At 33.7% G+C, this 26,192-nt stretch overlaps 3 protein-coding genes across 3 annotated transcripts; 1 reads left to right on the top strand and 2 right to left on the bottom strand.

Annotated features, from left to right (window-relative positions):
* Positions 1-59: 59 nt before the first annotated feature.
* Positions 60-4,451, bottom strand: LOC132032710 (uncharacterized). Its single transcript, XM_059422395.1, has 5 exons — positions 4,152-4,451; positions 2,456-2,590; positions 2,014-2,051; positions 1,795-1,861; positions 60-553 (listed from the first exon to the last, which is right to left on the bottom strand). Exons 1-5 carry the CDS (start codon positions 4,380-4,382, stop codon positions 194-196), a joined length of 831 nt encoding a protein of 276 aa, XP_059278378.1. The 5' UTR covers positions 4,383-4,451; the 3' UTR covers positions 60-193.
* Positions 4,452-6,737: 2,286 nt separating this feature from the next.
* On the top strand, positions 6,738-8,360 carry LOC132032709 (probable polyamine transporter At3g13620). The gene has a single exon (XM_059422394.1). The coding sequence runs from the start codon at positions 6,792-6,794 to the stop codon at positions 8,208-8,210; it is 1,419 nt and encodes a 472-aa protein (XP_059278377.1). The 5' UTR covers positions 6,738-6,791; the 3' UTR covers positions 8,211-8,360.
* Positions 8,361-13,766: 5,406 nt separating this feature from the next.
* LOC132035165 (feruloyl CoA ortho-hydroxylase F6H1-3-like) lies at positions 13,767-16,375 on the bottom strand. Its single transcript, XM_059425458.1, has 2 exons — positions 15,831-16,375; positions 13,767-14,503 (listed from the first exon to the last, which is right to left on the bottom strand). Exons 1-2 carry the CDS (start codon positions 16,334-16,336, stop codon positions 13,921-13,923), a joined length of 1,089 nt encoding a protein of 362 aa, XP_059281441.1. The 5' UTR covers positions 16,337-16,375; the 3' UTR covers positions 13,767-13,920.
* Positions 16,376-26,192: the final 9,817 nt, after the last annotated feature.

Raw genomic sequence — 26,192 nt, 5'->3', positions numbered from 1 at the left:
ATCAGGTTATGATAACCAAATTCCCCCAAGAATTGTGCACAAAAAATAAAGGTCTCATGAAAGCCAAGGAAGTGAATTTTTCTCGATATTTCAATTTATAGAAGGATTATAGTTGCCTTTTACATTGTAAATACGTCGTATACGGATTTTTTGTGGTATCTCGTTGGCCCAAAAAAATAATGCGAAGTAAGCTCTAAGAACTAAGGGATGACGCTAAACTTACCGCCAAACTTACAAAGAATCCCAACAATGCACCAGCTATGACTTCAACCTCTGTATGACCGACCTGTTCTTTCAACGGAGCAAAACTAGATGATGAGACTTTTTTCTCATCGGGTTTAAGTAATAGAGTAGCATTCTTCAAGCTCGGTTGAAAAGGACTTGAGTTGTCTGATAATTGACGATCGGCACTCTCTGCATCTGAGAATAATTTCTCTTGTATAGAATCCGACAAAATATCAAGTTCGTTAGTAGATTGTACTGAGTTTATTTTATTTCTCAAAAAAGCTTTATTGAATGCTCTTGCATGAATTCCTACTTCCCTTCGAACTCCCTACAGAAGCAAAATATTAATGGTGAGACAAACCAGGTGTGTAAAGTCGGTAAAAAGAATTAAATAGAGCAAGAAAAGGGAGAACATGGAATACATCGTCCTATTCTTATCATGATTGAAAAGTTTTAACAATGCAATTTTTCAGTTAATTTTAAAACCTAAAGAACTTGAAATTAAACCAAGACTGGAATCTAAATCAGCAAGGACACCGATCTGGTGGGAGTTGGCAGGTGCTTTATGGAATTAGTCGAGGTGCGCACAAGCTGGTCCAGACTACACAACCAACAACAACAACATCATACCCAGTGAAATCCCACAAAGTGGGGTCTGGGGAGGGTAGAGTGTATGCTGACCTTACCCCTACGTTAGGAGGTAGAGAGGCTGTTTCCAGTAGACCCTTGGCACAAGGACAATCAATTTGTGGAAAAATTACACTTTTTAAGCAAGTTAACCCAACTCATATAGCCTTGAGCTTTTATTTGAAATATAGATAGCTCACATCTGTTTAGCTGGGTAAATAACTGGGAACCACAACTTATCTTCCTGGGTTAAATCTTTTTTTTTTTTTTTTTTTTTTTAAATAACCATGGTGTCTGGGCTAGCTTGCCTCGCCTCGACTAATTCCACGAAGTTAATATCCTTTCTTTGTCATTTGAAGAGCGCCCACAAAGTTATCAAAAACAACGACGAATGCCTTCTCGAGGGAACATCGACAAACATCACTCCTGTCTCCTGCTAAATTTTACACTTCCAATGTTTGTGTTTAGACTTGTTATGTCAGAGAGACTTTCGAACACCTGTTCTGCTCAGATTCTGAGCTTCGAAATCCAACTTATATTGATAATAACATCAAGTTGCACTACTAAGAGTTATGTCATTCGTTTTCCGCCTCTCCGGTCCTTTTTTGAATTAGGGAACTATCATTCTTATCCAGAGGTGGAGCTACAATACAAGTTACAGGTTCGGCAGAATACAGTAGCTTTGGCTCAAACCCTGTATTTTTGTTAAGAAATTCATTTAATAGATAAAAGTTATCTATCCCATAGCAAGTAAATTGTCGAATTCAGAACCCATAAACTTAAAATCTTGGATCCGCCTCTGTATCTTAGCACAAGAAGAAATCTAGCTTTTTCTCATATTGTGATTGTGTGGGTCAAACAACGTCCAAACTCTAAAAGAATTTTTGTTTTGAAGTGAAGCTGGGAAAAAAAAGGAGGGACGCTCAAGTTTCCAACACATACCTGTGCATCATACATCACAAGGCCAGCGTAAACTACTGCTAAACCAAAAATCGAATCTGAAAAACCCCTGCAGTTACGGCACTGATAGCATGTTACTCATAGCTAGACAAAACCAACTAGTCAAGAAAACAGAATTAATTGCAACACTGTAATGTTTTATCCCAAGTTGTAGTTCATGTGTAACTTCTTCTAGAGGGAAATAGAAAAGGAGCAAAATACCTTTCCAAGCCAAGGGCAGTGGCTGTGGCGATTACTGCCTGTCATTTTTATATAGATGAAATTAGACGAGCCGGAAATGAAAAAATGACAACAAACCTGGTTTTTGTTCTTATGAGTTTAAGTAATATACACCGTCATTGTAAACAATTTTTACACCATCAGGTCATCTTTACCTGTTGTAGTAGGTGACATATCTTATTTCCTAGATTTCAAATCCCATATTTTAAGGATGGTTACACGTAGATATCCTTCGGATGACCTGATGGTGTGAAAAATTGTTTATACTGACGCTGTATAAAACTTTAACTCTTCTCTATTAGTTTATCAGAGACTAATTAAGGATTGACGCGTTTAACGTAGACTTCAGTTTTGAAAGCACATCGTGTAAATGATAGGTGAGGTTACACAAGGTTGCGGAAGCAAAGAAGGATAATAATCTTACAGATGAGTGTGTGGAAGGGAAACCCCCAGCCTGTAAGGCAGTCTTGAAATTGAACTCATTGCCATAAAATAGGCTCGAAGTAAAAGGCTTCATTAGCTGACCAACCGCTGCAGATATAGCTGCTGCGACCAAAACCTGTAGGTCAACAAATTAATAACATTTAAAGGAATAACCTCATACGGCAATGTGATTTCTAAGACAAATGTTAATAAATTGATGCTACTTTTGGTATAGCGTTGCTTCCATGCCTTACATTGCCTAATTAAAACTTTTTCATTGGGATTCAATAAGAAAATGAGGGCATAATTTGCTCATGCTCACGACAGTTTCCCCATTTCCACAGGTTAGGCCACACTATGACTAACTTAATTATAGGATAAATGTGTACATATCAATGAAAACATTAGTTTCAGTTTGTGAGACGTCAAGTCATTTTCTGTAACTGTGTACCAAATAAGTAGAGCTCCTACACAACTCGTTACAAAGTAATCACAAACAGAGACATGGGAGAGTTCTAGCTTGACATCTGATCTAATGGCATAGCGATTATGCTAACAATGATGCATGGTCTGCTCTGACATATAGAAGATTTTCGCCTACTTTACGTGTTTGTAGTTTCTTTTTTGATTGGTAACCTGTTTGTAGTTTCTGCTTCAAATATGAACACTCTATAAGTGTTCTTTTCAAATGCAGACTTGACAATAGATAATTAAACTATTTCCAATATAATAATTTAGCGAACACCTACATTCTTTCTTGGTTTTCCAACTTCTAATCATGAGTATTGCATCTATTTCATCTTGAGCAAATTGGGCTGTTTAGACAGAATGGAAGAGTTGATTCTTCTCCCCCTCCCCCAGACAACTGCCTCAGAGTATAAACATTAGCCATAATTAAGAACCAAAGATACACATTTGTCACCATACATAGTGTAAATCCTACCAATTTGGCATCTAATTGACAAATTTACACACATTATTACTAAGTTATCAAGAAAAGATTATATCTTAGTTTAATAATCTTTGTCAACTGACCTTCTAACTCTTACCATTAACAATAACAATTCAACTGACTTTTAGCCCAATTGATACATAAAGACACCAACTTTACAACATAGAGTAAAGACAACCAATTTGGGATCTAATTGACAAGTTTACACACATTTCTAAGTTATTAAAAAAAAAAAAAAAATTAAGTTAATCATGTTTTTGAAACTGATCCTCCAACTCTCACCATAAACAATGACAATCCAACTGAATGTTAGCCCAATTGATACATAAAGACACCAACTTTACAACTTAGGGTAAATCCAACCAATTTGGGATCTCATTGACAATTTTACACACATTATTACTAAGTAGTACTTAATTTAATCATCTTTTTGAAAATAACCCTCCAACTCTCACCATAAACAATGACAACCCAACTGAACTCTAGCCCAATTGGTACATAAAGATACCAACTTTGCAAAATATAGATAAATTCAACACATTATTTCTAAGTTATCAAAAAAAGATTATATCATAATTTAATCATCTTTTTTGGAACTGACCCTCCAATTCTCACCATAAACAATGACAATCCAACTGAAATTTAGCCCAGTTGATACATAAAGACACAAACTTTACACCAAAAAAAATACCAAGATTGAAAAAAGACAACTATTTTATTAAAGCTATGAAGTGAAGTGACTAACCTTGTTATGGATTACATCAGTAATGGCTTCTATTCCAATCCCATGAAGACACAACAACTTAGGCAAAGGTTTATAGGTCAAAGAAGATGAAGAAAAACATCTACCATGTTTTCCAAGACAAGGAAATGCTAGGATTTTGGTTGTTGGGTTGTTGTAAATTGATGTATTATGTCTGTTGCATAACCTTAAAGAAGTAGCATATGGACAACCCCAACTCTGCAATAACAACATGTTCCTCTGACCAGAAGTTTTCCTTTGGCTTTGTTCAATGCTTATTTTGCTCCCCCAACTAAATGAACTAACAAAAGTGATAATAATAAAAAGCCCTTGTGGCATCCATTTATAAAAAAAAACAAAAAAAAAACTAACAAAAGTGATGGAGTTTGTGGAATTTACCTTTTCAGCCCTACACTTAATTTTTGCTCTGCTCTTGTCATTCACATTTTTTTAATGCTCTCATTATTTTTCCCTTATTGATTGTTTTCTTTCTTTTTGTATTTTTTTTTGTGGGGGAGGGGGTAGTTCATGAACAACTAAAAGGGAAAGGAAGGACAAGAAATAACTTGGAGTAGGATTTGAATTTTTTTTTTGGGTTTTACACCTGATGTTAGGCAGCCATTTTGTGGTTCGACTAATTCGAGTCCTCACCAGGTAATTTAATATAAAAAAGCATTACGGAGCCCACGGCTTCAGAAAGCCGAGAGACTAAAGAATAAGTCAAGTCCATCAATCTCGTTAAGAGTCATTCCACCTCGGTTGGCAAAGAGGCTGATATCGGGTGAGCAATCGATATTTATCTTGGTTGGACGAGGGCTTTTGAGAGTATTAGGAATCGTAATAGCTGTACTGGTAATAGTTTAGTTAGAAAGAAAAATATTTGTAGGAATAGAACAACGTATCAAATCTGGAGTAAAATGCTTTTTATCAAAAACGGTTTTATTTTTAGAGCTCAAACTTAAAAAAATTCGTTAAAGAGCCATCCTACCACGACCTTTGGTGGTGTTTGAAATTTGCTTCAAGTAGCTCCCTTTTCCAACTTGAAATATAATATGAATCATTTCAAGTAACTCCTTTTCACCTGTCTTAAAAGTTGCTCACTTGAAATGACTCATAGTATTCCTATTACATAAACATTGTAAGTAGGCGTTTGGACCTTCGATTTGAAATCATGAGATGAAATCAGCGTTTATTCATGCATTTCATCTCATGGTTTCAAACCATGATTTGAAATCCCAAATCATCCAAAAAGAAAAAGGCATGATTTGGGGTTTCAAACCATGGTTTCAAAACTTTTAAATATAAAACTTGACCCATAAATTTATATTTTATAAAAAAAGACTCATAAGTTGGTAGATATTTTTAACAATTACTCTCACCAACCATTTACCGACCTTTATTTATGTCTACCATGTGGGAGGATTATATTAAAGAGTAGTTACATTACTATTCATGTTAAATTTTCTTTTTTATTGAACTAAAGTTTAATCAATTGATGTTGTATTTTTTAGAAAGGTCTTCTAGTAGCGTATTAATTTTGTTATGAACTATGACTTGCTCATTTAATAAGATTTTATAAGAATTGAGAATATTTTGATAGTTTTCACAACTTGTGAGTTTTTATGTCTATCAGAAAAAATACAACTTAACAAATCCAAATTACATGTCCAAATATGATTTCAAATCTTGATTTTATCTCATGATTTCAAACAATCTCCCAACGGCTCCTAGATATTTTCTCACCATTTGACCAAAAAAGAAAGAAAAAAGAACACCTAACATCCAAAGTTTTAGCATCACAATGAAAATGTGAAATTAGACCCCACACTAATATAATGAAAAGTAATCAAACTGCATCTAAAATCTTCAATCTACACTTACCCCTAGACATTCACTTAACCAAAAAGAAAGAAAAAAGAACACCTAACATCCAAAGTTTTAGCATCACAATGAAAATGTGAAATTAGACCCCACACTAATATAATGAAAAGTAATCAAACTGCATCTAAAATCTTCAATCTACACTTACCCCTAGACATTCACTTAGGCTCACAATGAAAATGTGAAATTAGACCCCACACTAATATAATGAAAAGTAATTAAACTGCATCTAAAATCTTCAATCTACACTTACCCCTAGACATTCACTTAACCAAAAGGAAAGAAAAAAGAACACCTAACATCCAAAGTTTTAGGCTCACAATGAAAATGTGAAATTAGACCCCACACTAATATAATGAAAAGTAATTAAACTGCATCTAAAATCTTCAATCTACACTTACCCCTAGACATTCACTTGACCAAAAAAGAGAGAAAAAAGAACACCTAACATCCAAAGTTTTAGGCTCACGACGAAAATGTGAAATTAGACCCACCCACTAATATAATGAAAAGTAATACTGCATCTAAAATCTTCAATCTACACTTACCCCTAGACCTTCACTTCACAACTAATATAATGAAAAGTAATCAATCTGCATCTAAAATCTTCAATCTACACTTACCCCTAGACCTTCACTTCACAATCTTCAACATCCCATCTTGGGATATGATGAGTGGTCAATAATTAAAAAAACAAAAAAATCCCATATTTGGGAAGACAAAAAACAGAAAACTTCCCTCATTTCCTCTACAACTAACACCATGACATCTTCTCAAATCCCATCTCCATCTCAACCCCTTCTTGAAAATGAACAACACCCCACTACCCCTCCTACCCCCACCCCCACAAAAAAATTAGCTCTAATCCCACTTATTTTCATAATCTTTTTTGAGGTATCTGGTGGACCATATGGTGCTGAAGCAGCAATAGGTGCAGCTGGTCCATTACTAGCAATTCTTGGTTTCTTGATTTTCCCATTTATTTGGAGTGTACCTGAAGCACTTGTTACAGCTGAACTTGCCACTGCTTTTCCTGGTAATGGTGGTTTTGTTATTTGGGCTGATAAAGCATTTGGACCATTTTATGGTTCATTAATGGGTTCTTGGAAGTTACTTAGTGCTGTTTGTAACTTAGCTTCTTATCCTGTACTTTGTTTAGATTACATTAAGTTAGTTTTTCCAGTTCTTGATTCTGGTTTACCTAGGTATATTGCTATTTTCTTGATTACTATGTTGTTGTCTTTCTTGAATTATTTAGGTTTGTCTATTGTTGGTTATACTGCTGTTGTTCTTGGTGTACTTTCCCTTTGTCCCTTTTGGTTAATTACATTGTTTTCAATTCCCAAGATTGATCCTAGTAGATGGTTGAGTTTAGGTCAAAAGGGTGTTAAAAAAGATTGGAACTTGTTCTTTAATACCCTTTTTTGGAACTTGAATTTTTGGGATAATGCTAGTACTTTAGCTGGTGAAGTTGAACAACCTCAAAAAACATTTCCTAAAGCACTTTTTTCAGCTGGGATTGTTACATGTTTTAGTTATGTTTTGCCACTTTTGGGCACTACTGGAGCTGTCCCATTGGAACAAGGTAAATGGACTGATGGGTATTTTGCTAATTTGGCTGCTATGATTGCTGGAAATTGGTTGAAATATTGGATGGAACTTGGGATTGTTCTGTCTGTGATTGGTTTATATGAGGCTCAGTTGAGTAGTTGTGCTTACCAAATTCTTGGAATGGCTGAGATGGGGCTTTTGCCTCGAGTTTTTGGTGTTAGATCCAAAAGGTTCAACACACCTTTGATTGGAATTCTTGTACCGACAGTAGTAGCATTGGTTGTGTCCTACTTGACTTTTTCAGACATCGTTTCGTCTGTGAATTTCTTGTATAGTCTTGGGATGTTGTTGGAGTTCGCCTCGTTTTTGTGGTTGAGGAGGAAAATGCCTAGTGCTAAGAGGCCATACCGAGTGCCATTATCGATGCCAGGCTTGGTGGTGATGTGCTTTGTTCCGTCTTGTTTTCTGGTTTATGTTATGGTTATCGCTCATAGGACCGTGTATATAGTCAGTGCATTGCTCACCGTTTTCGCCATTGCTTGGTACTTCTTCATGGAGTATTGCAAAACCAAGATGTGGTTTGGTTTTGAAAGTGTTGATCAAGACAAGGTTGATGATGAGTATTTTTAATTCCACAGAGTTTTGAACTGTGTACTAGCTGGGCCTCGAGGATTTCTGGATGTTAAAAAAAAGAATTGTTAGTTTGATCTATTTATCATTTGTGATGTATTTTACTTGTTTTAAAGTATTGGTAACATGAATAATATGATTATTTCAATACACCTTGGTTGGAACTCTAGTACCAACACTAGAAGCATTGGTTGTGTCCTACTTGACATTCGCAGATCGTGTCGTCTGTGAATTTCCTGTATAGTCTCGGGATGTTGCTTGCGTTCGCGTCTTTTCTGTGGTTGAGGAGGAAAATGCCCAGTGCTAAGAGGCCGTACCAAGTGCCATTGTCAATGCCAGGCTTGGTGATGATGTGCTTCGTTCCCTCTTGTTTTCTGGTTTATGTTATGGTTGTTGCTCGTAGGACTGTGTATATAGTTGGTGCATTGCTCACTATGTCACCATTGCTTGGTACTTCTTCATGGAGGTTTGTAAAACCAAGATGTGGTTTGGTTTTGAAAGTGTTGATCAAGACAAGGTTGATGATGAGATTTTTTAATCCACCCAGTTTTTAACTGTGCACCAACTGGCCCTCGAGGATTTCTCGATATAAACATAAGAATTGTTAGTTTGATTTATTAAATGTTTGTGATGTTTCTTGCTTAGTGTAAAGTATTGGGATATGAATAATGTGATTCTTTGAACGCACCTTAGACTGGTTATTTTAGTACCAACACTAGTAGCATTGGTTGTGTCCTACTTGACATTCACAGACATCGTGTCATCTGTGAATTTCTTGTATAATCTCAGGTTGTTGCTAGAGTTCGCATCGTTTTTGTGGTTGAGGAGGCAAATGCCTAGTTTTATGAGGCCATATCGAGTGCCATTGTCGACGCCAGGGCTGGTGGTCATGTGCTTCGTTCCTTCTTGTTTTCTGGTTTATGTTATGGTTGTTGCTCATAGGACCGTGTATATAGTTAGTGCATTGCTCACTGTTTTCGCTATTGCTTGGTATTTTTTCATGGAGTATAGATGTGGTTTGGTTTTGAAAGTGGTAAGGACAAGGTTGATGATGAGATATTTTAATCCGCCTAGTTTGAACTGTGTACCAGCTGGCCCTCGAGGATTTCTCGATATGAAAAAGATTTTTAGCATGATTTATTTATTATTTGTGATGTACAGTACCTTGCTTATTGTAAAGTATTGAGAACATGAATAATGTGATTCTTTCTGAATTTGAGTTGAAGATTTGCTTGCTGACTGGTCTCCAATTATTGTGATCTTTGTCCAAGATGCAAGCCAAGTTGGTTCCCACTCCCATGGATCAAAAAATAAATAAATTATTCCTTAATGTAGTGCTAAAACGTATTGAAATCCTAACATTTTCATGAAATAGTGAATTGACCAATAGCCACTTTTTTGGCTCGGGTTTTAAAGGTAGCTACGGTCTAGAGTTTCAAATTTCATAAGTGAAATTTTGTGATAGTATCTTGGAATCTCGCTTGTAGAATTTATACTCCATTGTTTTGCAATTACAGTGATTGAAAAGTGGTTATTTGTGAATCGTTCTATCCTCGCTCAAATATTTGCTAGATGGTGATTCAAATTTATTAAAAATAAAAACTTTTAAATATATTGAATTTATTCAAAGAAAAGGAAAGAATGCGTGCAATCACTACGTAACGACCCATATGAGGCCTAAAGAATGCGTACAAAAGTGGTAGGGCAATTTGCAGGATTGTCCTTCGCTGGGGATGGTCTTTAATTTTTGTCCCTCAAAATGGCGTTCTTTAGCTTTTGCCCTTCAGGCAGATTCTGCCTGGGCCTTAAAGGCAGAATTTGCAAATTTTTGCCTTGTATGGGCATAATTCTGCCTTTCGATTTTTTTTTATTTTTTTTTACTGAGCTGGGGTTCGAATCTACAACCTCGGATATTAAGAAAGAAAGCAAGAAACTTAGGCTAATTAATTGAAGGACAAAAATTAAAGACCACCCGAAATGAAGGGCAATCCGCGCAAAAAAAGAAAGTAGTAGGGGCACTATTACATTATTTTACATGGATTGACCTTCAAAGGCGTTGGTCTTTAACTTTTGTCCCTCAAATTGCTAGTCTTTAGTTTTTGGCCTTCGCTTAAAAATGTGGCCGAAAATACCCCGAGGTTCTGTGTTCGAACTTCCGCTCAGTCAAAAAAAAAAATCACAAAGCAAGACTTTTGCGAAACATCTGCCTTAAGGCCTAACATTTGCCCAAAATTAGGCATATTCAGGCAAACCTCTACTTTAAGGCCTAACTTTCTCGAATAGACCTAATTTTGGGAAAATGTTAGGCAAACAGAGGTTTGCCTTAAGGAAGGCCTAATTTTGGGCAAAAGTTTTCCTTAAGGCAAACATCCGCCTTAGGCCTAACTTTTGCTCAAATAGGCCTAATTTTGGTACGAAACTCTGCCTTGCGATTTTTTTTTTTTTGACTGAGCCGGGATTCGAACCCACAACCTCGGGATATTAGGCGAAGGGCAAAAATTAAAAACTAGCAATTTGAGGGGCAACAATTAAAGAACACCCCCAAATAAGGACAATCGTGCAAATTTTCCCACTATTAATCATAAATTTGGATGTTGCTTTTAGGATTTAACTTATATGTACTAACGACCCATGTGAGGCCTAATAATGGAGAGTTATATTATAATAAAAGTCAAAAAAAATAATGTGACACGTTTTGAAGCGGATATACATTAAAAAGTGGGCACATGTTAAATAACGCTGTCTAAATATGATATAGTTCAATCTTTCTACAAGAACGTCGTTTGTCTTAATAATTTTTGGTTGTTACCGCGAAAGGCCATTATAGAGAACATACAATATAACATAATAGGAAAGACTGATTCCACAGAAAATATGATTGTTGTAGTGAAATGTTCTTATAGAAAATGAAAAGTTTTCCTTAAGGCAAACATCTGCCTTAAGGCCTAACTTTTGCCTAAATAGGCCTAATTTTGATACGAAACTCTGCCTTGCAATTTTTTTTTTGACTGAGCCGGGGTTTGAATCCACAACCTTGGGATATTAGGCGAAGGACAAAAATTAAAAACCAACAATTTGAGGGGCAACAATTAAGACCACCCCCAAATAAGGACAATCGTGCAAATTTTCCCACTATTAATCATACATTTGGATGTTGATTTTAGGATTTAACTTATATGTACTAACGACCCATGTGAGGCCTAATAATGGAGAGTTATATTATAATAAAAGTCAAAAAAAATAATGTGACATGGTTTGAAGCGGATATACATTAAAAAGTGGGCACATGTTAAATAACGTTGTCTAAATATGATATAGTCAAATCTTTCTACAAGAACGTCGTTTGTCTTAATAAATTTTGGTTGTTACCGCGAAAGGCCATTATAGAGAACATATAATATAACATAATAGGAAAGACTGATTCCACAGAAAATATGATTGTTGTAGTGAAATGTTCTTATAGAGAATGACTGTTATAGAGAAATCTGGCTATATATACCGATGAAATTTTATACCTTAACGGTAACATGTCTCTCCTTGTAACTATAAAGTTCATGGGCTCTACAGAGTTTGGGCCAGGCCATGGTATGTTGCTAAAGCCCAACCCACAACACAGCCCCAGGCCTTTTGAATGTTTATTGGGCAATCAGCAGGAATGCCCTTATTACGCGGTGGTCTTTAAGTTTTGCCCTTCAAAATGGTAGTCTTTAAAGTTTGCCCTTCGCTAGGAACTGCTTGGTCACGGGTTCAAACCCTCACTCAGGTGAAAATTAAAAAAAAAAAATTCACAAGGCATAAGTTCAGAGGAAAGGCAGAGTTATAACTCTGCCTTAGGCAGAATTTAGAGGTGGGCGTTCGGTTTTTCGGTTCGGTTTGGCTATTTCGGTTTTTTGAAGGTGGACACCAAACACCGAACCAACTAGTTTGGTTCGGTTCTTTCGGTTTTGGTTTTTTAAAGTTCGGTTTGGTTCAGTTTCGGTTTTTTTGATATAATATTAGAAGCGATTCCATTGACACTAATTCATATTCTCAAAAGCAATAAAACATAAAACTGATAAATTGAAATCAAAATCAAACAAACAGGATACACAAGAATAGAAAATTATAATCATGATATAGGATTACTAGGTGTTATATACATACCGTAAAAATAATTAAGAAAACACATAAAGGATATACATTAATCCTAAAGACACATCCTAGTTACCTTTCTTTGTTAAGGATATTTGATTTCTCAATTGAACTGGAAAATTAGGGATACAAATGCAAAAGAAGACTTATTACAATTGGTTTTTTTTTTTTTGCTTTAAACTTACTGAGCCTGGACTATTTTTTTTTTTTGGGTAATGTATTAAATTTCGGTGCGCGTTCGGTTTTATCAAACTTCGGTTCGGCTATTTTGGTTTCGGTTTTTTGACGGTGGACACCAAACACCGAACCAAACTAGTTCGGTCCGGTTCGGTTTGTTGAAGTTTCGGTTCGGTTCGGTTTTTCGATTTTCGGTATTTGTGCCTAGCCCTAGCAGAATTTGCAAATTCTGCCTTAAGGCAAAAATTTTGCCTTGCGAAATTTTTGTTAAATTTTCACTGAGCGGGGGTTCGAACTCGTGACCAAGGAGTCCCTAGCGAAAGGGAAACCTTAAAGACCACCAATTTAAAGGGCAAAACTTAAAGACCACCCCAAATGAAGGACAATCCACGCAAAAAAAAAGATGTTTATTCGAACTTTGTTTAATCAAGAAGATGTGTTATCTATCTTATAACTTCTATTTTCTTGTGCTGGAGAAAATGATATAAATTACCAAAAGAATATGATAACCTTATATGTCATTACACAAAATCAGGTAAATATGAGGTGAATTAATACCAAAAGTCCACATTAATAGCCTAAAGTAAATGATGAAAAACGTAATTCAAAAAAATACACACCTAAAAAAGTGTTAATTAGGTATCTCTCCAATGCAAGTTGATCCCAATCAGTGGGGTCGGTTCACGGGAATCTATTAGCTTTAGGATAGGCTTTGTATTTATATTAAAAAAATTGCTCCCTCCGTACATTTTTACTTGTTCATGTTTGACTTCAAGACACTCCGTAAAGAACAATAAATAAAATGACGATTTTACTATATTGCCCCTCATTATTATAAATTATCTAACTGAAAGCAATCAAAGATATCTTAAAAGGTGTGTAGCCACTAACAATCCCTTGAAGTTTCCTACCCGATAATTAATAATAAGGGTAAAGTAGTTATAAAAAGGTAAATTGTCTCTTGGTTTTCCGAACAAGTAAAAGTGGACATTTTTCTAGAGGACATATCGACGTCAAGTTCATTTTTTTAGTATATTGAAAAAGTAAAAATGGACGGTGGGACCGTGGGAGTACTAAATATCTATAAATATTTGATTGCGAATCAATTATTATCGTATATTAGATTGAGGTTGTTTAGCAAACCCATAAGCTTCATATTCTGAATTCCCCTCTGATTCCAATGGTGGCATAGAGTTTTTTTTTTTTTTTTTAATTTCCATCAAGAAGTTGATCCCAAGGCATTTGAAATAGTAATAGATATCAAACTTTCATTACAAAAAAAATAAAATTACATTACAACAAGAAGACAGAATGTATTAGGATAAGCATTAACTTATAATATAGTAGTAAAAAAACAATTAGTTATTTTTTCCACCAAGGCCGTCTTTTTCTTTTTCTTGTTCTAATTGATCTTAGCAAAATCAATAGTTTCTTTTCCATCATGAGCTTTCCTGAAGAAATGCTTGACATAATCTGAATAAAGAACTTGCTTGTAAATTGGCTCTTCTCCATTTTTCTCAAGCACTTCTTTCAATGGACCAATCAAGTCATTAGGTTTAGGGTTTACAAATATTGGCACTGAGATCCTATTATTATTCCCATTTGCCATAACACGATGCTCAATACTCTTGTATTTTCCATTACTCATTATTTGAAGAGCATCACCTACATTGATCACAATAGCTCCATCAATTGGTGGGACATGAACCCAAGTGTCATCACTATCAAGTTTTTTCACGTACAATCCTCCAATATTATCCTGGAGGAGAATTGTTAACGTTGAGACATCAGAGTGACGACCTACTCCAACTGTTAACTCAGGATTAGGACATTTAGGGTAGTAGTTTAGGTTAATTCTTTTTGAACCCATTAGGAGTGATTCTTTAGTTTGGTCTATTTCATTTACATTTAGTCCTTTCATAAGTGCCTCCAAGAGCTTCTTGATGACAATTTGAGAGTTTCTCAAGAAGTCTAGTGCTTCATCCCTACAAAAAAGATTCACAATTAAAATCAACATTAAATGAAGTATGTTATATTTTTCACTATTAAAAAATACGAATTTGTAACGAAATTAAACGTTTTCGAAGGATTTTCCGATCGATGAGAACGTCTGCCGGAGACTCGCGTTTTTCTAATAGTGTTAAATCTTTGGCCCTTTTTTTTCTCATATTTTCTCCTTAATCTCGAGAAATCTTTTTGTTTAAGAACCATATGGTATTCGAAACTCAGCTCAAAATCAAGCCGGGAGCCGAAAAATGCTCTCTACAAAAATTTCTTCATTCTTAGGATTCGAACCCGAAATCTCGAGTTAAGGTTGAAGGAATTTCATCCGTGATCCCTTTGTGGTAAATAATGATCGCATTTCGTCTTTGTACGGAAAGTGATTTTCATTTAAACATGAGTGATGGTATTGGTTGGTAAAGTTATTTTAAACATGAGTGATGGTTGGTAAAGTTATTTTATTGACAAGTGGGGTAGGCAGAATAGTATTTTTCCGAATGCTTAACACGACTTTACAGTTAGGCTACGACTGAGTGACCGTATGTAAATTGTAAAAATAAAAAAACAGTCCTGAAAAAAGAGAAAACAAATTCGTGTATATATATATATGAAGAATCGAATAAATGAATAAATCATCATAACGACAAGCATTGTCTTTGTTATATATCTATATCTAATATTTTTTAGAGAGTTGCTAAATTGTCACACCAATTTGACCCAAATTTAGCCACACTTATGTAAAAATCACCATAACCTCTATTATACAATTTTAAATTAAGATAAACTTTGAGAAGAAAAGATAGAAATGACATTAAATAAACATAAATTATTAAATTTGACCTAAATAGTCATATGAATTTACCTCATTGTGACGAAAATAGTGTGGCAAAAAGACCTTATTGTATTTTTTATAATGTTGTCAACATATGAAGAATCGAATAAATGAATAAATCATTATAACGACAAGCATTGTCTTTGTTATATATCTATATCCAATATTTTTTATAACGTTGTCAACATACGAAGAATCGATTAAATGAATAAATCATTATAACGACAAGCATTGTATTTGTTATATATCTATATACAATATTTTTATTTACTGATTAACTATATATAAATATCTAATACTAATAAATTTCGATGAACCCTGTGACACTGCTTAGAAAAAGCTATATTTGCCCCTGTTAGTATTTTAACTATATACGTTGACAGTGTAAAAATTCTTTTGTTATCTATATAGTGTAACATGTGATAACATGTTACATATCGTTTTTATAAGTAATCTGATAGTGTAAATATAATATTTACCTGCAAGAAGAAGGCCAAAGAGCAGCAGCTTCTTCATCAGAAACATAGAAAAGACTCAGATAATCTTTCCACTCCAAAGCCTTTTCAGCTTGAGGAGTAAAACTTGTACCATATCTTACGTTATGCGTAGACGAAAAATCCTTCGAATGCTTATTCTTCTCCTCCGCGGACAGTTTAAAAAACCTATAAGTCGCGGCCTTAACATTGTCAAGAACTTCAAGAGGAATTCCATGATTAATAATCTGGAAAAATCCCCATTTTTCAGCCGCGTTGCATATTTTTTCTCCAATTTTTGGACCATTATTGTCCCAATTGGACATATCGATGATTGGGATAGAGTCATCGACGATTATTGTGCTTGTAGTGATTCGTTCTGTAAGGGGTTGAATGTATTGTTTTGGTAGGGTTTTGAGTCCCATATCGGATAAGCCCTTAACTCCGTGACCTTCATTCACCACAAAGTCTGTAACGTCTGAAAAATTGATTGAGGACAATGTAGTAGGCATTTTTGAGGTCTAGAGAAATTAAGCAGTATATGGTTTTTTAGCTAGTAGAATTTGATGATGAGTTCTTCAAAATTTTGCAATATTTATAGGCACATAAGGTAGGTGGCATCTTTAAAAGTCTTGTATTATTATACATCAAAATTGAAAAAAATGTGTGGTCAGCTTATGCGGTAAAGTGCTATACATGTACAAAGTTTCCTTGTTTAGTAGTTGTGCATTTCTTTTCTCATGTTTGGAAGAAATTAGTTCTATGATCATCTCAGCAATAAAACAAAAAATAAGTTGTTAATTATTCAATTTGATTCATTTATATGAAGCTCATGGTGGGGTTGGGGGGGGGGGGGTGGTTGCATATGAGGACGGGTTAAAAAAAAAAAAGATGGGTAGGCTATTTGAGCTGACAAGCTTTCGAAGAAGGGGTGCATAAAATCATAAGCGATAACCACAAGTTCACATGACCTGCACACTTTTGGACGCGATGGTAGCATAGCCTGAGGGATATATCATGAGGTATATTAGGCAAAAGCGGGAAATACGTGTCATGTGCTTGAGTCGTGACAATAACATTTCTTAAGATTGTTCAAACAAGAATGACACATTACTTTTCTATATTTGGAAGGGTCATTTTTGCCTGTTGTAGTAGGTAATTAACCTAGCTACCTTATTTCAAGATTAAAAATCCAACTTTTTTATGGAGTATTACGTGCACATATCTTTTATGTGACTTTATAGTGTCCCGTTTATATATGCTAAACTGTATGTGAAAATCTTTTACTTTAAACTGCTCATTTTTCCTTAATAACATTTAAATGCCATGCCATGTTATCGACTACATATTCTTTCTTCTTAAATTTCATGACTAGTCAAACACCGCCATATAAAATAATCCATAAAGGAGTATAAGTGAAATAATAACAAAGGCAAATGGTTAGTGTCTAACAACCGTTATCTGTTAACTGAGCAAATTAAAGTTGTTAAAAAGTCATTAGTAATAAATTAAAGTTCTACTTCTAAGTAGTGCACCCCATTAATGTCCTTAACATTGCCATTTTAATCAGAACAAATTTACTATATATTAAGTTTATAACTTGTAACCATGTCTGCCAAAATACAAAAAAAGACTAATTCCTGAAGGTGGTAACTGGTTACAAGTCACTTAATAGCTTATAAGTCGACCATATATCACTAACCAAAAAAAAAAAATTAGCGAAAGATGATTTCTATCGCTAAACAACAAAAATCCGTGGATCATGATTTCATTTATCGACGGATTAGCGATGAACTAAATAAATAATCTAGTCCTATGGGCTATTCAGCAACATACCAGCGACGGATTTATATTTAATATATTTTCGTAGGGTATAGAAATACCTTTTGAGAATAAAAAGTAAAATTCAAAAAGAGATCATAATTTTGGGTTTAATTGTATGCACGTTCAAGCTCTAGTACTAATAATTCTGGTAATGTACTCTATTTATCCTGCTAATCAAATTAAGAATTAGCAACTTGCCTTTTAATTAGTTATTCATAAAATTCTGTTTGGAGTAGGCTCTTGTGAAATTGAGTTGGTCATTATATATCCTAACAGTTACTAATAATTTTGGCAATCTATTTATCCTGCTAATTAATATAAGAATTAGCAATTTGCATTTTAATTAGTTATTCTTAAATTTATTTGGAGTAGGCTCTTATGAATTTGAGTTGGTCACTTCGAAAATAAAAGGGGCAATTAAAACCGGTAAACAATATTATATGATAAATAAAAAAACAAGTGGAACTTAAAAATTAATATTGAATAATTCCATTATCTAGTGTTCAAATAATTTTGCAAATCGTATTAATTATAGCTTGGACGTCCATTCATTTAAACGACAGCGCCTCCTAATTAACTCTTCAATTGGTCTAAAAGGTATTTATACGGTCTCTTTTACTTGGTCTCTAATTGGTGAATTAACTTTGGGATTTTGTATCTGGATTAAATCTCTTTAAATTAATCAGAGGTCTTGGGTTTGAGGTTCTGAGAATGAATAAATCTCTATTAGAAATTGCTTTCCTCTTAAATGAGTTCTAAGCGGGGTGAATATGGATTAATAGTCAAATAGTGGGTTCGAAATACCAGATGTTAAAACATGCATGTTTGGGATAGGAGTATTACACAAGGCTCAAATGCAACGAGTAATGTAGCCACTTCAAAATTAACTTCAAACTTACATGACTGGAATTAAAAAAAAAAAATTGGGTCTAAATTTACAAACTTCAGACATACAGGTCCGAAGTTAGGCTTGCCAAAGCAAAACTTTATACAACTTGAAAATCAGGCAAACAACTTCGGATATTTTCGTATGAAGTTTACCTGTTAGTCGATCCCAAACTTCATACATGTTTGTCTTGCAATCCTAAACTTCAAACCCTTAAATTTGAAGTTTCAAATTCCAATATACCATAGTCCCAAAGAGAGAGCATGGAGAGGAACTTCTTTTTTTTTTTTTTTTTTAAACAAACATATATCTTGTTACATAAAAATAACAATAAAAATATGCGTAGACAAGTAAAATAACAATCATCTAACAATAAAAATATGCGTAGAAGACGTTTTTTTTTTGTGGTAACACAGATAAGTAATTGTATAATTATAATTTTAACTTTGATCTCATTAGCATATAATTTTGAAAAAATAAAATAAATATAACTTAAATAATATATCAAAACTGGTTACCAAATGCAATTCCAACATATTACTAGTGTCAATTGAAATTTGTAAATTATATGTACATTGTACCTATCATACAATCATGTAGCTAGGGAAAAATTTCAATGTATGCTTCAATGTGGAAAATCTGTCTGATTATTTTGTCTCCACTTTCACTAGTGTAAATTTGTTTGATTATTGGGTCTTTTTCTCTCTTTTTACCACTCAATTCCAAAGTCTACGTTGACGTGGAAAAGCCAAGTCAGAACACAAATTAAATGTGTGGACTTTTTTGTTTTACATTTACTAATAATTACTTGTTTATAGAAGTTAAAAAAAAAAGGTTTATATTGGATAAAAAACTAACTAAATGTTGTCAAAATTTATATTGGAAAAACAAGAAAGAAGTATTCTATATTTAAGGAAGCAAACAACCTTAGATTTTAATGACTCGTTTTACAACTTCGAGGGTTGATTAGGCCTAAAACGGACAATATATACTTTCTCTGTCTCAAATTATTTGTTGTTTTAAGAGTTCAACGCACAATTTTTTTTTTCCCATTTTACCCTTAGTAGAATTTTGTCGTTAATGAAGATGACACATAAATAGAGTAAACATTTAATGGAGAGAATTATTAACTTAGACATAAATAAAGGTAAAGTTAGTCAAATACATCTCCTAATTAATATTTCTTAAGGAGCGTGTAAAATAAAAAACGACAAATAATTTGAGACGGAGGGAGTTTTATCCATAATGGAGTTTATTGTTATATATATACCAGTGAACCTTAATTAATAATGATAATTAATGGTAAGACAAACCTCAATGAGAATGTTGAGTCTCGAAGAAGGATATGTATATAACAATGTAATGAACAAGTTTAACGTTGAAGAACACGAGAGAAATATTGGATATTTAGGAAATCTAAGACTTAAATCCTATCGAAGCATTTTTTTTAATGGAAAATAGCAAGTATTAAATGTTAAGCATGCTTAGAATATAATGTATATAACAAAATAATAACAAAAGTTCATAGTAGAAAACCTTAATCGAAGCTTTTTTGTAGAGTTATTTTAATCGAGTTGTACGCCGCTTTTTTCCAAAATTCGAACTTATAATCTTGCTCCTTGACTTGAATATACCGAGAATCTAAACTTTCCGGACGAAATTTAATAGAAAATGATGTTTTTGGATGTGGGACCACCTCGGTTTCGCCTCCAATGGCGTTTTAATTTTTTTTTTTTTTGCCACTGGAGGGACCAGTGGTGGAACCCGACACGTCAAAAAAAATGTTACAAAAGTACCTTTAGTGCAAAGATCGCGCTAAAGCATTATCAGAACTATTAAGTGTTTAGCGCATTATTTTACCGCGCTATAGCAATTTCTCTCTCTCATATCGCTATAGCAAGAAAATATCGTTAAAGAAACTTAACATGGGCAAGATTACGGTTGCAATATTGTCCGCTTTGAACGAATAGATTCAAAGCGGACAATATTACAAATAAATTGACGTGTTACATACACTAGTTTAGTTTATAGTAAGTTTTTTTTAATACTGATGTCAGGATCAGTTTGCGCGCACCTCAACTAATTTCACGGAGTACCTGCTACCTCCACCTAAGCTTGAACATATGAGAAGAAATCACCTAACATTTTTAATTACCTCCGCTGAAATTTGAATATCACGAGACCTTATATTCTTAATTTACTTCATTGATCACTAGATGGACCACATGACTCTTGAGTGCGTGATTTTATTTTAATATTCATTGCCTTTTTTTGTGTGGGTAAATTCAATGCTTTTGTTAGGTGGCAATAGAATGTTTGATCTTTAACAGAATTTTACTTCTCCCTCAAGTTCAATCAATTTTCAACCGTTCAATGTACCAGGCGTACGCAATATGTGAAAATTTACTACTTTCTTCTTCTACCCCCCGCCGCCACACCCCACCCCACCCCACACCCACACACCATAAACTACGGCATAAAAAGAAAAAGAAGGTAAAAAAAAAAAAATGATAGAGATTTGTAAACAAGTGATTTTGTTTTTTGTTTTGTATCCGATTTGGAGTCCCAATTAATCCGATTAGCACCGCGTGAGGCCTATTGAAGGAGGAAGAGCTTATTATCCGGATATTCAATCCAAAAATTCAAATTCTCGAACCTCTGGTTAAGAATGAAGACACTCTATCCATCCTATTACAATTTTTAATGGTAATTAAAAAGTGATTAAAGAACTCAAGAAGGTCTCATTTTTTTCACCTGATAAAATATTCAGTAATAAGAAATACATTAATTGGAGAAATATTAATATATATTTTAATTCTTGTGATCATGACCAAGACTATTAGTGTTTCGTTCCCTAATTAAGGCAAAATCAAAGAATGTAGGCATCACTGTATTAGAGGGAGGGGCATTAGTATAACAACTACTATATATATTACTACATGTCAACTTAGATTGATAGACTAAAAAAATTATATATTATCAGTTCACAGGACTTATAAACTCTTTTTTTTTGTTAAAATTAAATATATGACGGGCCCCTGTGATGGAGAAGATTCTTTGATAGGTGTACAAAGAACAAAAAGATACCCCCTCCGTTTCAATTTATATGAACCTTTTTGGAGTATGGGGATCAAACTTTATAATTTTGACCTTAAATTTTGAAATAGATTTTTCAAGTTTATAAAAATAAAATTTGTATATTTAGAAACTACATAAAAAATACTATAAGTCGTGATAATTTATAATTCAAATAATTTTAAAAAAATGTAAGGAAAATATGGTCAAAGATCTACCTCGAAGACTCCCCAAATAGTACGTAATAGGTTCACGTAAATTGAAACAGAGGGAGTAGTAGTTGTTAGTGACGACCAGGGGCGGATCTAGGGCCCACCGAGGGTGTTCACTGGGCCAAAAATGATACCGTATATATATGATATTTTTTCATTTTGTATGTACATATATAGCTTTTAAACACCATAAAAACAAAAGAAGAGATTCGTTTGGCGGTCTAGGCTGTTTAGAATTTTCATTGAGGTTCCAAGTTCAAATCCCAATCACTATTTTTTAGACCCACTTAGTGAAAATCCTACATAAGCTACTGGTGACGACTACCCAATTTTTTGATAAGATTTTTATGTTTCAATGTCAAAGTCAAGTTTTACTGACATGCATAATATTGGAATATTATCCCACCAACTAATGAATGATATAACAGCAAGGGAGAAACAAAGAGAAGTTTTATTTTTCGAATCCTGAAAATCCTACATATGTCACCCAATTTTTTGACAAGATTTTTATGTTTCAACGTCAAAGTCAAGTTTTACTGCATGCATGATATTAGAATATTATTCCACCAACTAATGGATAATATAACAGCAAGGAAGAAACAAAGAGAAGTGGCATGATTAAGGGTGACTTAAGGAAAAACCAATTAAATGTGATAATATACTTTTCTCTCCAATTTGCACAAAAAATCCTTTTATACATTTTTTTTTCTTTGTGAGGCCCAGTGGCGGATCTAGAATATTCTCTGAGAGGGTTCGAAAAATAAAAATGTAGTGCCCAAGGCTTTGAACTTGGAGCCTCAAGGTGAATTTTGAATCCCCTAAACCACTAAACCAACCCCTACTCTTGTGTTTAGGGTGTTCAAAATCTATATATTTACATAAAACATATAAAAATACCTTATATATACAGTGCAACTTTTTGTCGAAGGTGAAAATTCGGTAACGGCAAACTCTTTGAGCGGTCCACGGCAAATAGTGCTACACATCTCGTGTCAATTACATTTTAGAAAACAACAGAAGAAACGCTTGCTCACTTCTCCTAAGTTTTATTAATTATAATTTTACTCCAAAATATTTTATCTTGCCCTGTTCGTCTCTTCTGTCGCTCTCCATAGCAACGCCTTTTTTTAGAGTTTATGTTATATATACGACTGTCAGTGAATTTTGTTTTTACACTAATGATATACTATTATCTAACTTAAAACCCATTTTCGCCCAAAATCAAAGAAACGCAATCTTTCACAGCCCTTTATTGAATTCACCTCATTACTTGCAAACAAAAAAATTAGTAGTTAGAGAGGACTACACATTAATGTGTCAAAGTCAAATATTACTAGCATGTATAATGGATTATTGTCCCACCAAATAATGAATGATACAGCAGCAAGAAAGAAACAAGAAAAGTTGCATGATTAATGATGACATAAGGGAAAAAAATTGTACTCATATAATAGATACTAGTGAGATTGGCCGCGCTTTGGGCGGTCGTTTAAAAAATTAAATTATGATTAAGGAATTTTTGTTATAATTTTAATAGTAAAAACATTCATCTTTACTTTTTATCAATTTTGTCTTATTTACATTCCCCAACCGTAATATTTTTCAGTGTTCCTTGATATAGTTGTATTCTCAAGGTTGAATGTTTCTTTCTTGCATCCTTCAACCTCGTTTAACTATTACCGTCGATCCCTTGTTTTACTATTTGTCAGAATTGGATGATATCATATATTTTACTGACGAAATGATATCATCACGATTAGACATTCGATTCTTTAGAAATGAACTATAAATTAAACATTATATTTCATGTAGCTAGGACACTCAATTAGAAATTGAAAAAACATATAATTTCTTTGGCGTATGATTGTTATATCTTATGATATAATATTAGTTTCATGAATAACAAAATATTTTTTTTTTTTAAAAATCAACACAAGGTTAAGATTTAATTTTTATAGTCTTTGTATCATCCTTCCTTTTTTTAAAAAAAAAAAATTATTTTTCTATTTATAAGATTGAATTTCCAAAATAAGGTATAAGATAAAAGGGAAAATAAGATAAATATAACTTCTAAAATACTAAATAAAATCTGGGAAAATATCAATTTTGAAACTATAAGAACAAAAGTTCAACACAAAATTTAGTTTAGTATGTACGTAATTAATATTTTATAGTTAAATCTTAATTTCTAGAATATAAAATATAACCAACAACAATAATAACAAACCCTGTGAAATCCCATAAAGTGGGGTCTGAAATATAAAATATAACCAATAACAAATAATCATGAAAAAAAATCAGAGAACAATAAAATACACAATGGATATACCTATAAATTTTCGATCTTCGTGAATGGCTCACTCTCTCTGAAACAATTCCTGTAATAACATCCTAAAATTAGACATAGAAATAAGCTTTTATATCCAGTTGTTGCTTTTCAAAAGAAACATAACATTCAATATTAGAAGGCCAAAATATACCTAATTAATGTTTTCAAGTAAACACAGTGTTATATCAAACATATTTATGTGACGAACAAAATCTACATTACATATTGCAACTTCAAAATACAAAAAAAAAAAAAAAAAAAAAAAAAAAATTGAAAAAGAAAAATTTACAGCAGTATCCTACCCTATGTTTAGGATTAAGAGGAGGATTGAATTTGTAAAAACGAGCCTTTATCTTCGTGAGCCTTTATATTTTAACCTTACGAAAGCATAATGCAATTTCGGAATCTCCTTATATTTCCTCATTTAAGACTCATAAGTCATAATCATAATTATGTATAGCGAAAGTATTTTAATAATTGAATAATTATATTGAAATAAGGAGTAAAATTTTAAAAAGTCATGAAAAAAGATAAATATAGATTTGCTTGAGATGCCACATCAGTGTTCTCATTTCAGAAATTATTTTCATTGATCTTTTTTTTTTTTTGCAATTAAAGAGACTTTTATTAATCACCAAGTGCAAATTACAGAACCAAGAGGGATCTTCCTAACCCACTCTTCTCAGAAGTAATAAATCTACAACTACATCAAAATTTGCAACCCAAATTCCTATCTACATACTAGTATGTTTCAATGCAGTTCACTAGTCTCCTATTATCCCTAACTCGAGTGCACAATCCCAGTTGCAAATGATGGAGGACAACTTCAACTGGCCTGACTTTGTTCTGAAACACCATTGTGTTTCTCTCAATCCAAATGGAGTACACCACAACTGCAAAACTGGCCTTCAGGATAATACCTCTAGCCCCACTGCCCTTAGAATGTTTTACGATCCATTTCCATTCATTTTCCCAGTTGCTAATCCTTCTACACCATGTCTGCCACTTCAAGACTTCCCTCCACAGTGTCTGAGAGTATGGACATTCAAAGAATAGATGATTTGCATTTTCGGGAGCTTGATCACATAGTACACAAGTAGGAGAAACAGTCAGCCCCTATTTCAATAGCACTTCTTTTGTCCTTAGCCTTCCCTACAGTTGTAGCCACAAAATAAATACTTGTCTTGGTTCTGCACTGTTATGGCAAACTAAATATTTCCATTCCACGTTTTGAACATCACCTCTAATAGCAGTATACACCTTTGAAATGAGGAATTTACTACCTTGAACCATTTTCGTTGCATCCATTGTATGCCAGACTCTCCTCATGTTGAAGATTTTCCTTACCATCCAGGAAGCTTGGCTAGGAGTGTTCATGCTGTCGATATCCTGCCTTTTAATGTAATATGTATGGATCCAATTTATCCACAATTTTTCCTTCCTTAGGCTCAATGCCCATAATAGCTTACAAATTGCAGCTTGATTCCAAATTTTCAGGTCCAGAAGATTCGATCCATCTGCTTCTCTAGGTAAGCATACCTTATCCCATGCAACCAATGCTCTCTTAGAGATTGTAGCTTCTCCGGTCCAAAGATAACTTCTACACACAGCTTCTATCAACTTCATCACCTTCTTAGGTAGTAGGAACAATTGGGCCCAGTAGGCTTGAACCCCAAACAACACTGCTTTAATGAGCTGAATTCTCCCTGCATAAGATAGAGTTTTAGCCATCCAATTATTAATCTTAGCAGTGATCTTATTTTCCAATGGTTTACATTGTAAAACAGTCAATCTCTTGGTTGATAGTGGGATACCTAGGTACTTAAAAGGGAGTTCACCCAGCTTATATCCCAGAATACCTAATATACCCTGTTGTTTTTGCGTAGTAACTCCTCCAAAATAGACTTGGCTTTTAGACATATTAGCCTTCAGGCCAAAAGCAGTTGAGAACTGGAGGAACTTTTCCTTGATTAAACTCACTGATGGCTCATCCCCCCGGCAAACATTAGCAAATCATCAGCAAAACACAAGTGAGTAATTCC

The sequence above is a fragment of the Lycium ferocissimum genome, chromosome 10 (genome assembly GCF_029784015.1).
Source record: "Lycium ferocissimum isolate CSIRO_LF1 chromosome 10, AGI_CSIRO_Lferr_CH_V1, whole genome shotgun sequence".
Classification (NCBI taxonomy): domain Eukaryota; kingdom Viridiplantae; phylum Streptophyta; class Magnoliopsida; order Solanales; family Solanaceae; genus Lycium; species Lycium ferocissimum.
The sequence above is the reverse complement of the archived record's forward strand: the minus strand, read 5'-3'. Positions and strand labels throughout refer to the sequence as shown.

Excerpts from the sequence above, each read along its gene's own strand:
- LOC132032710 (XM_059422395.1), bottom strand. The coding sequence starts at position 4,382 with ATGTTGTTATTGCAGAGTTGGGGTTGTCCATATGCTACTTCTTTAAGG. Across the intron at positions 2,052-2,455 it reads TCCCTTCCACACACTCATCT|GCAGTAATCGCCACAGCCAC; the intron begins GTAAGATTATTA and ends TAAAAATGACAG. Across the intron at positions 554-1,794 it reads TTGTGATGTATGATGCACAG|GGAGTTCGAAGGGAAGTAGG; the intron begins GTATGTGTTGGA and ends TTGCTTCTGTAG.
- LOC132032709 (XM_059422394.1), top strand. The coding sequence starts at position 6,792 with ATGACATCTTCTCAAATCCCATCTCCATCTCAACCCCTTCTTGAAAAT.
- LOC132035165 (XM_059425458.1), bottom strand. The coding sequence starts at position 16,336 with ATGCCTACTACATTGTCCTCAATCAATTTTTCAGACGTTACAGACTTT. Across the intron at positions 14,504-15,830 it reads CTTTGGCCTTCTTCTTGCAG|GGATGAAGCACTAGACTTCT; the intron begins GTAAATATTATA and ends TCTTTTTTGTAG.